An 11,361-nucleotide genomic window follows, 5' to 3' on the forward strand; every position below is an offset into this window, starting at 1 on the left:
TGAGGTTAGGAGGGCAAATGAGGCGTATACAGTACTAAACGGGGCGGGGGGGGGGGGGGGGGGGCACGTACTGTGCTATAGGGGATTAGAAGATAGACGAGAAGAAGGTGTGGGATTCTTCACCAATCAGGATATATCTGGCAACATAGAGGATTTTTATAATATTAATGAGAGGGTGGCAGCTATCGTTATTAGCCTTATAAGAGGTACAAGCTGAAGATGGCGCAGGCGTACGCGCCTACAGCAAGCCGTGTTGACCAGATCGTTGAAAGCTTCTATGAAGACGTGGAATCGGCAATGACCAAAGTAAAAGCACAGTACACTGTACTGATGGGCGACTTCAATGCGAAGTCGGTAGGTGACTATGGCATAGGTTCTAGGAATAGCAGGGGAGAGTTATTAGTAGAGTTCGCAGATAGAAATAAATCACGGATCATGAATACCTTTTCCGCAAACGAGCCAACGGGAAGTGGACGTGGAAAAGCCCCAATGATGAAATAAAAATGAAATAGACTTCATACTACGTAACAACCATAATGTTGAAACAATGAACGATCATCTCACAGCTATCATTACGGAGTGCGCTGTAGAAGTAGGCGGTAGGATGGTTCGACAGGATACCGAAAAGCTATCTCAGGATGCTGAAGATCTGATTAAGAAACACCAAAACATGAAGGCGTCTAACTTCACAGACAGAATAGAACTAGTAGAGATGTAGAGCGCAAGGTAGCCGACATCAGAAAGTTTAACATGGAGAAAATCGAGCATGCTGTAAAGAGCGGAGGTAGCCTAAAAGCAGTGAAGAGAAAACTGGGCATAGGTAAAAACCACATGTATGCGATATGAGACAAAAAGGGCAATGTCATTAGCAATATGGATAAGATATTTATAGTAGCCGAAGAGTTCTACACAAATCTATATAGTAGCGATTGCAATTAGAATGTTACTGAGAGAGGCCGTTAGAGCACACCAATGGGATCTCCCACCAGTAACGAAAGAGGAAGTAAAGAAAGCCTGGTGGTAGAAAGCTGGTAACATTTCTGGCACAACGTTCTCTATGCCAAAGCATGCAGCGCACATCTGTCACTACCGCCACGTAGCTTAAATCACGATTGAGGTGTCCACTGTTCCAAGAGAGCAGTTAAGCGCCTTCCCTCTGGTTCAGGTGTCCACCGAGATGTGCGAGACAGATACTGCGCATTTCCATTCCTCAAAAAAATACCGAAGACACTGGAAATTCTCAAGTGCGCTTCGCGAAAGCCATGTGGTCAATCCATTGCCGCTTCCCCGAACCGCCTGGCGCAGAATCTCTGGGCCGCTTCGGAGCCGTGCGTCTCACTCACCCGACTGCAACGAGACGTCTGGCGAAAGAGCGGAGGTGCAGCTGCCACCGCCCACGAGCGCGCGCTGGTGGCTGGTTCTACCGCTACTGTGTGACGTCATGGTTGCTACGCACAGCCGCGCCCCCACCAGCGCGCCGGTTGCTAAGGAGGGGAGGAGGTTGGGCTTTTACTTTCGCCTTTCGAAGCTCGCGCTCCATTGCTTTCCACTGCCGGTTACAACGGACAACGACGACGGCGACGCCGCGAAACAGAAACGGGCGCCTAAGAGCTGCGCTCTAAAAGTGTGCGTGCGTGTGTGTGTGTGTGTGCGTGTGTGTGCGTGTGCGTGCGCGTGCGTGCGTGTATGTGTGTGTGTGTGTGTGTGTGCGCGCGCCTGTGTGTGTGTGTGTGTGCGCGCGCGCGCGCGCGCGTGCGTGCGTGCATCTGTGTGCGTGCGTGCGTGTGTGTGCGCTTGCGTGCGTGCGTGCGTGCGTGCGCGTGCGCGTGCGCGTGCGTGTGCGTGTGTGTGTATGTGTGCGCGTGCGTGTGCGTGTGTGTAATTGCGAGAGCATGAAGTGCTTCTACGCTTTGTTAAAGGAAACATATTTATTTCACTCGAGGTCTCGTTTGGAAGACCCATCGTTTTCAGCAGGGATTTGTCTTTGCTGGTGTTTCCTCATTTATACGGATTTAACACAGAACAGGTAAGTGAGAAGCGGATAGTTAGTGCAGAAATAAGTGGATAGAAGTAAAAATCTATACAAGTAAAAATAAAGAAATCAGCATGGGTAGGAAAAAAGGGGAGTAAGACCTGAACGACAAAATGGCGAGTGCGCAGAACATGTAAGGTGTAGGAAAATACAATATCCAGATGCGACCTCTTCATTGTTAAGCACGGCATGCTTGCTTATTGACAGGCGTGTCGAGCTGAGATGGTCGTTAGAGTGGGTGGCTGTGCAGCAACCTTTGTGGAAGAATGCGGGAACTTCTGGCTCCAGGCCGCGAGGACAGGGAGGAAAAGAACCTAGACACAAGAGAGGTAACAGAAAAAAAAGAAAAAAAGCCTAAAGTAGTGTTTTTTTTTCGCATTCGGCAACAGTGCACCCGCCGCTGGTTTAGCCACTAAGGCTGGACTATGAAAGAGAAACAAAAAGGCGGAGGGACGGAAGGGGGGGGGGGGGGGGGCGGGGACGAAGGTGAGGCACCCGAAGGAATGTTACCAGTGGTAAAAACAAAAGCTTATACAGTAGTCACAAAGTATAAATGAGAAAAAAAGTCATATGTGGCCTTCGCGAGAAAAACTGGGGGTGAATTATCCCCAAAATGTGGCGTGCAAAAACAGGCATGACCTCGGACGACGCAATCTGGGATGCTTTTTGTATTTTCGCAGGCCTCTGACCTCGGAAGAATGGTGAGGGCGCCGTGGCTTTAGTTAATGCCTTATTGGACAGCGTTAAATATAAAAATAAAATATTATTCTCGTTTTTAGCTCTCACGAGTCTTTTTTGAAGTCACTCTGTAGCATTTTTGCCGCCGCGGTGGCTCAGTGGTTATGGTGCTCGGCTGCTGACCCAAAAGACGCGGGTACGATCCCGGCCGCGGCGGCTATAATTTCTTTGGAGGAGAAATTCTAGAGGCCCGTGCACTGTGCGATGTCAGTGCACGTTAAAGAACCCCAGGTGGTCGAAATTTCCGAAGCCCTTCACTACGGCGTCTCTCATAGCCAGAGTCGCTTTGGGACGTTAAACCCCATAAAAACCAAACCAAAACTCTGTAGCATTTTTACTTTAAGTTTATCAAACTCGTGATCTTTCTCGCGGAGGTGTATCGAAAGAGGGAGGTTGGGGAGGGATTGAGTATGTGTGCGGTCGTTATTAAACCTGAATCAGAAGGAATTGTCTATCTGGCCTATCTATTGCATTCGAGAGTAGTCACAGTCCAGCATGTAAACAATGTTGCTGGGATCGCAATTTAAATCTTCCTGGATAGAATATTTGAAATTGGAATGGGTGCTTTGAGCCAGTGCTGTGGATTGCATGTGTTTGCAGATTTGGCTTTTTTTTCGGCATGGTGAGCAACCAACAGCTCTGGGTTTATTGACTGTGGAATGGAAAACATGGTTTTGTAAATTTTTTGGCCTCCTATATTTTACCTGGGGAAATTTTGGAAAGCCGGTCGCTCTGTTCTATGAGAATGAGTTGTTTTTTAGGATTTTGTACATGTTCGATAGGTTCTTTGTGAACATTAGTATGAGACTACAGCGATCTGATGTTGGCTGAGATTCCTCAAATACGTATTAATGATTAGTTGATTCTGGTTTTTAATGGCATCGTGTGAATCTGATGGCCATAAGAGTCGAACTAATTTGCTCGCAATCGAAGATTTTTAAGAAAATGCTGATCGCTTGCAGGATATTTTAAAAAACAACATTAACGTAGTCGTTAAAGTCCCGCGTCCGCGGCAAAACCAGCGGCGGGTGCATTATTGCCGAATGCGAAGAAAAAAACAGAACTTTAGTTTTTTTTCTTTCATTTTTCTGCTCCCTTCATTGATGGGTCACGATTCATTTCCCCCCCGCCCTCTAGGCCAGGAGGAGCCACAAGTTCCCGCATTCTTCCACGAAGGTTGCTGCACAGCCACGCACCCTGTCGACCATCTCAGCTCTGCTCGACACGATTGTTAATAAGCAAGAATATGGTGCTTAACAAAAGGAGAGGACGCATCTGGATATTCTATTTTCCTACTCCGTACATGTTCTGGGCAGTCTTCATTTTTTCGTGCGATCCCACTCCCCTTTTTCCTATCGATGCTTATTTTTTTATTTTGACATCGATATTTTTTTCACTTCTATTTACTTAATTCTGTGCAATCTGTCTGTTTTTTGCTCACCTGTTCTCTTTCCAACCCCTATAAAAGGGGAAACATCAGCGAAGGCAAATCACTCTCGAAGAAGATCGGTCCTCCGTGTGTGTGCGCGTGTGTGTGTGTGTGTGTGTGTGTGTGCGTGTGCGTGCGTGCGCGTGTGTGTGTGTGTGTGTGTGCGTGCGTGCGTGCGTGCGTGCGTGCGTGCGTGTGTGTGTGTGTGTGTGTGTGTGTGTGCGCGCGCGTGTGTGTGTGTGTGTGTGTGTGTTTGTGCGTGTGCGCGCGTGCGTGCGTGCGTGCGTGCGTGTGTTTGTGGTTTAATGGTAATGGTGGGAGTGGCTTATTTTAAAGAAAAGAGAAAAAAGATAAAAGTGAAGGAAAAGAATGTTGCCGGCCGCGGCAATTGCTATCTCATATCTTAAGCACCGGTGCTGCAGTTAGCGGGCATGAAAGGGAAATGGACAGGAGACAAAGCAGAAGTACAGAGGGGAGCGAAAGCAAGAGAGGACAGGGGAGCTCCCCGGTCCTTTCTTTGCACACTTGAAACTTCGAAAAATAAAAACACAAAAAACCACTTCGGCGATAATAATTTAACAAGGACCAAAAGAGACGAGGAGACAACGGACAGGCGCCTGTCTCCTCGTCTCTTTTTGTGCTTGTGAAATTATTTGCGCCTAGGTGGTCTTTTTTTCCAAGTTTCAAGACGCAAAACCAACTAGCCCGTCAACATGCCTTACTGAGCTACATTTCTTCGTACACTGTTTGCAGAATACAAAAAGTAATCGAGTTCGCTCCGCTCACGTGCAAATGTCCAGCCTCTGTCTACAAATAATTGGGCGCAAGCGGCCACTGTGAACAATCATTTACAGAGCGCAAAATTAACTGTGCATACATAGCCGTGCGCACGCAGCGACCTCTCTACAAGAAAATCGTGCGCGGCACACTGCGCGATCGGCCGGGGTAGGGCGCCCGGCCGCGTATACCGTCTTAGACGGCGAAAAAAGTACGGGGCCGAATCAGTTTCTATTCTGGGCGAAAATACAGGCTCGGTTCTGGTTTTCGGATAAGGTTAGGTTGCGGTTCCGGTTCGACACTTTGCCAGTGTTGTCCCAAGTTTTCCGTAGTTAGGTACTCGGAGAAAACCGGAACCGTAGCCCAAGATTCGTCATGAGAAAAAGCTGCTCCGCGCCATGCATCACATCGTCTTCTTTCACTTAGCCATCGGGTATCTGTGTCGGCCCATAAGCTGCGACTGCAGACGATTAGTTTCCATGTGCATCTCACCCACCGTAGCTGTGCTCTTTATGCAAACTAGGAGCGGAGATGGAAGCTGAAGGAGGGCTCCGCCTCATGATTCCGTCTGGCGAACAGTTTGAAAAGTGCAAAACTACTCTCCGGGCATGAACAAACTTCTTTCTAACCAGAAGCGACGCACTTGCTTTCCAGTACTCGCGTTACGCGAGTTGGTTTCGAAGGCAGCACCCCTTGGCGCAGTGTTGGCACGCTGTGTTTTTTCCTACATCTCGCATCACTGTCGATCGCAGCGCCACCTTTGTTTACAAATCTGACGCTTGTGTATACGAAGGTACGCGATCATTCCAAGCTAACTTCGTGAAGTACGGGCGAGAAGGACAGGGAAAACATAACACATGCTGACCTTAAGGACGAGAAGAAGACAAATTTCAAGACAAACCAAACAGGCCAGAATGCACTGTCTGCTTTCTAATTAGGATCACAAATGGCTTACGAATACAACATTCATTTTTGGAGAATGGCGACGGCCTGGACTACAGTGCTGAATGCTACTGTACAATTTCTCAGTGGATTCCAGATCACTGCGGCATCCTGGACAACGAGAGAGCAGACGAATCGGCCCGCAAAGGTCTAGAGCACCGTAACTGGAAGCCCATATCTTCAGAAATTCAGATGCGTCCCAACTCGCCAAACGATGTACCCAGGATGAAAAGAAACGCCTCTGGAACTCGCCAAGTCACCATTGCCCTTTTCTCCATTGCATCGACCCAAATCTCAAATCAAGACTACCACTCGGGGTTCCGCATCATCTAGAAACAGTTTACCATCGCCTTCCTCTTAATATTGCGTTTACGAACAGTCTACGATACTGTGTCAAGCAAGCAGACAGTCCGTATTGTGACAACAGCGGCTGAATTGGGACTGTATTTCATATTTTCTTGAATGTCCAGCGTAAGCCAAAGAACGTGCGCACTACGAACAATGCATGCAGTCCGTCACACAAGCACCACTCACAGTTGACTCCGTATTCGGTCCTTTAGGCTGCTACAGACAGCAGCAACATGCAACGTTACTTTTATTTGTCTATTTAGAGGCTCTTGGTGTTTTAGACAAACTCTAAATTGCCGAACACTTGATCACCCCGCTGTACATGCACAGAACTTCACTTTGGTCTCATCCAAGGAAGCCCTCATACACTGAGCTATTGCGTTGCAACCCTCTTCAATGACCACACTGTTTTCCACCATCGTTTTTCCATGTCTGCTCCCCTATTCCCTACCTTACGCAGAGCAGCATGCCAGCGAATATGCACACCGCCTAAAATGTGTTCTTCATTAAAGAGCTCTCTCTCTCTCTCTCTCACGCGCGCCTGTTTGCGTGCAGCCTAACTAGCGTATCAGATATGAGGAAGCATTCGCAATTTTGGCTGTAAGGTTCATACCCGTTCCTCATTTCAGCTCCCAGGTGTTTTTGTGGACCCGGAAGAATCTCTGTAAGTCGCTCATCATGGAAAGAAAAGCACTGTGCGAAGTAAACCAAAATTATTTAGGTCTAGAAATCATCTCCGACGCAAATTAGGTCGCACATGGGCTCTAAAGCTCCTGCCTGTGAATCAGCAAAGAAATTTCAATTCACAAGCTGGGCCTTCAAGGACTGCTCACTCGTGACTCTCGCCTATCTTTCTGTCATTCCACCACAGTCACGCCACTGGCTAAACTGCGTCGAGGCCTGCAGTCGGGGCTTGCGACACAACGGAGGGCGAGCCTTATCAGCAACCAGCTTTTACCAAGTAAGCATGCGCGCTTTGTACGTGAACGAACCAGAGTTTTAAGAATTCTTTTAGAAGCTTTGTGGCGCATTGATACTCTCAGCAGGCCGACGTTACCAGCAGGAAGCGAGAGGCAAACCTAAGCTAAACATCGGGCCACACCCCTAAGTTACTCTGTGCACAGGTCCACATTGCAGCCTTTGTACTAAGGAGTGCACTCCTTGTGTCTGTCGTCCATCTGCACTGTAGGAGCGGCATCGGCACCACGCATTCTCTCGCACCAAGCACCGCGGGCATGCCTGGCGTTCGTTCCGCGCCGCCCTGCACGCCCGTCGGCCTTGCCCGATATAACTGACGGTCAGCAGGCAGTCCCGGGGCTCAGTCAGAAAGCTATGAGATCGATAAGCGCTTTTAGCGCTCTCTTTCTTCGAGCCGAATTCTTTCCATTTCGGCGGCATGCGTCGCAAGGTTAAGTGCCACGTGCACCCGTTTGTTAATGAAACTCTCCTGCCGATAGCCAAAGGCTTTCGGCCCCTATGTGCGGTATCCATCGTTTACGATAGCATTTTCGGCACTGTTCAGGCATTGCAAGAGTGCGTGAAGCAATGAGAGGGCCGAAAACCCGCAACTGTGCAGTCGCCCGCTGGCATTGAGACCTGTCGGCTTTTGTGCAGGCAGCCTCGTGGGCCTCGCTTCTGAGGCAAACAACACGTTCATTCTGCTCACTGAAAGGTGTCACACAAGCTGTTGCGGCCAATGGTGGTAGTCGTCCCAGCTACGTATGAGCACGTTTCGAACGCTGTACCCGTAATCCTTACGATGCTACAAGCAATCGCGCAGTTACTCCAAGCTCAAAAGTTTTTCTTCCAGATGTGCACGCTAGTTTACAGCAACCGGCTGCTCTCGTTGCTTTATCCATCTTAATTTTTCAGGATTCAAAACATGACGAATTCATGCGCTATAATATATGCGAACTTAACGCCATCTGACGCTTGCCATAACTGCGCTTATCACCTCTACACCTTCACGTGTTGCCAGACAGTGGAAACTCGGAGAGAGAAGGCAAGAGATCGCAATCCAGCATCTCGCGCATGGCACTGCATGATTTGCATGATTGCAATTTGAAGTGCGTGCAAGAACGAGGTTCATCCTAAATGCCAGAAGCACTATATATCTCTATTGTTGGACACAACGCAGGCTGCAGCAAGGTGCTGGGAAAGAGACTGATTTTTTTTTTTTTTTTTTGCAGCGGTGACCTTCCGCGCACACCGTGGGGCAGATCGTCGTGTTCGGCACTGTTTTTCACTTCCAAGATTCTGTACGAACTAGCTCAAATATCGGTATAACTCTAGAAGCGTATCTTCGTCTCGGTCCCTCGTCTATTATAACCGACTGTGCCTGCTACAGGACACGTGTTTATATCAGCCAAGCAAACTAAGGACGTACACAACATCGCATACGGTGCAAAAACCAATGATAGGCTGCATCACTCGGACGTAAACGTTGCATAAACCAGGATACACGAGCAAAGATCTGGCGGCATCTCATGCAGTGTTCTTGAACGCAGCCTAGAGGAGACAACGCTCGTCAGTGCCAATCTCGCGCGGGGCGCGAATGCTGAAGCGAAAGGCGGCGCGGGAAGTTCCCGATGCACAAATAATGAGTCCATGAGAAAAATAAAAAATAATAATGCTTCAACCTTGCGCATGCCGCTAAAGAGCGGCATACTTCCCGTCTTCCAGTAGGGAACATTGACACAGGTACTGAGATAAAGAGATCCACTTATCGCAACTCTGAATTATTTATTTATTTATTTACAGAAGACTGCTGGCTTTATTGCAAAGCCTTAAGCAGGAGTGGGTGTAAAATACACCTTGACAAAAAGAAAACCTCCTTGAGGTACACGCAACTCAGCACACAATACCGAAAAAATGAACGACGAAAAGAAACAACATTGTACAATATTAGACGACCCCTCGCGTCAAAATGAACACTGGGGAAAGAAAAAAAAGGAACTGTTGAATGCTGCAAAATTGTTACGAATTCCTAAGCGACGCCGTAAATGACTCCACAGTAGAAGCCTCTACAATATTCGCTTTGAGGACATTCCATTCCCGCACAGTACGGGGGAAGAAAGAATTCTTGTATGTTTCAGTGCGGCATGAGTATTCCTTCACTTTTAAAGAATGGTAGGATCGTGTCGAACGACCCGGGACGAATAGTAGTCGTAAGAGGATGTCCTGATGTTATATTTGTTGCGTGAGCGAATAAGGCGCGGATGCAGACGGCCATCCTGGGCAGCAGACATAGCGCAGATTTCGCAAGACATACAACCGACTGCTTTACCCACAAGCGCTCTTTCCGTCGTTCATAAGCGTTCGGTGCCAAACTTGTGCCGCATCTATTGCGAGACAGTGCCTTCCGGCGTCGTGAACGGCACTTCTCCCAGAGCTCGACGAACGGAGCGAAACAGGGGGCAGTTTTCAGCCAACGTGCCGCGGACGACGCGCGCGATCGAGAGAGGGACGAACTTACCACATGTAGATTCATCTGGGGCAGCACTCACGAGGCGTCTGAGCGCAGCAAGGTCAGGCACGCTCCTTTTTTCCTCTCCCGGCTCGCGTGTGTGCGCGCCGCGAAGAACCTGGAAGGGCCACTTTCGCCCGTCGGCGGCCGAGCCCTCTTCCTCGCGTGGCAAACCCGTTCGGTCTGTTTTTGCTCGCGCTGGCACGTGAGTGTAACCGCGTAAGACGCGGAAGGCCTCCGCCTTCCGACGGTGTCACCTACTCACGGCAATCGGAGGAAATGCAGGGGGGCCAAAAGCGCAGACTTCGAATTGGCTTCCCTGAGTGCACGCGGCGGGCATCACAAATACGAGACAGCGGACAATTGTCAAGAGAGAGAGAGAGAGGAAGATAAACGGAAAGGCAGGAAGGTTAACTAGGTGGTGCCCAGTTTGCTACCCTACACGTACCAAAACAAGTGCATAAGTGCATAGCTATGCATGAATTTGGTATTGAAAGGCGTATTCATTCGCAGAACAACGCGAGCAAAACGATTAGCAAATCACAAGTTTCGCTAACTGCTTAAGTTTGGAAATATTCTGGGACTGTGCTAACAAGATGTAGGTTCCTCTTGAAGGGCCCATGATTTGGCCTTAATGCTGGCACGCGTTCATGCCCCACTCGTATATTTTCACGTGCCAAACCAACCCTTATGGCTGTATAGCATGGGATACTTTAAGTATCCTAATTGCTTGCGATCACCCAGTGGTCATTCATCGCCATCATCATCACCAGCCTGACTACGCCCACCGCAGGGCAAAGGCCTCTCCCATGTCTTTCCAATTAACCCTGTGCTTCACCAGTTGCGGCCACCGTATCCATGCAAATTTCTTAAACTTATCCGCTCGCCCAACTTTCTGCCGTTCTGCCACGCTTCCCTTCTCTTGGAATCCACTCCGTCGCCCTTAAGGACGTAGCGGTTATCTTGCCTTCGCATTACATGCCCTGCCCAAGCCCATTTCTTCCTCTTGATTTCAACTAGTATGTCTTTAACCCGCGTTTGTTTCCACACCAACTCTGCCCGCTTCCGGTCTCTTAACGTTACACCTTTGAAAGGTAAAAACGTGGCGCAAAGAGACAAGGACACAGAAAGACAAACAACACACTCCTTACACCTTTCATTTTTATTTCCGTAGCTCGCTGAGTTGTCCTTAACTAAAGCTGAACACTTTACGTTAGCCTCCACGTTTCTGCCCCGCAGGTGAGTGAGTACCCGTAAGATGCAACTGCTGGACACTTTTCTGTTGAGGGATATTGGTAAACTGCTATTCATGATCTGAGAGTACCTGCCATATGCGCTCCACCCCATTCTTATTTTTCTAGTTATTTTCCTTTCATGATCCGGATCAGGGTTCACTGTATACCTGCCCTAAGTAGACGTATTGCCTTACCACTTCCCGCGCCTAGTTACTAGTTGTGCATTTGAATCTCAGCGCATCTCTTTTGACACTGCATTCGTTATGTCTCTGACAGTCTTAGCAATGAACGGATTTGTGCTCCTATTTCGTTGTTTTGTAGCTAAATTGAGCACTTTGGGGCATCGGTATTACAGGATGCCTAAACAGCGCGAAGGACGGCACGCAGTACAGAA

The 11,361-nt window shown here is 48.6% G+C and overlaps 1 protein-coding gene across 1 annotated transcript in view; it reads right to left on the reverse strand.

Moving 5' to 3' along the window:
- The window catches only part of LOC149360938 (sodium/mannose cotransporter SLC5A10-like), a 102,891-nt gene extending 92,995 nt beyond the window's left edge, over nucleotides 1–9,896 (reverse strand). The window contains exon 1 of the mRNA XM_089572550.1: nucleotides 9,742–9,896. Within this exon, the coding sequence (XP_089428676.1) occupies nucleotides 9,742–9,756 (15 nt within the window). The 5' untranslated portion in view covers nucleotides 9,757–9,896. The remainder of the gene's footprint in view (nucleotides 1–9,741) is intronic.
- Nucleotides 9,897–11,361: the final 1,465 nt, after the last annotated feature.

The sequence above is a fragment of the Amblyomma mixtum genome, chromosome 2 (genome assembly GCF_055824585.1).
Source record: "Amblyomma mixtum isolate Tamu chromosome 2, ASM5582458v1, whole genome shotgun sequence".
In the NCBI taxonomy this organism is placed as follows: Eukaryota; Metazoa; Arthropoda; class Arachnida; order Ixodida; family Ixodidae; genus Amblyomma; species Amblyomma mixtum.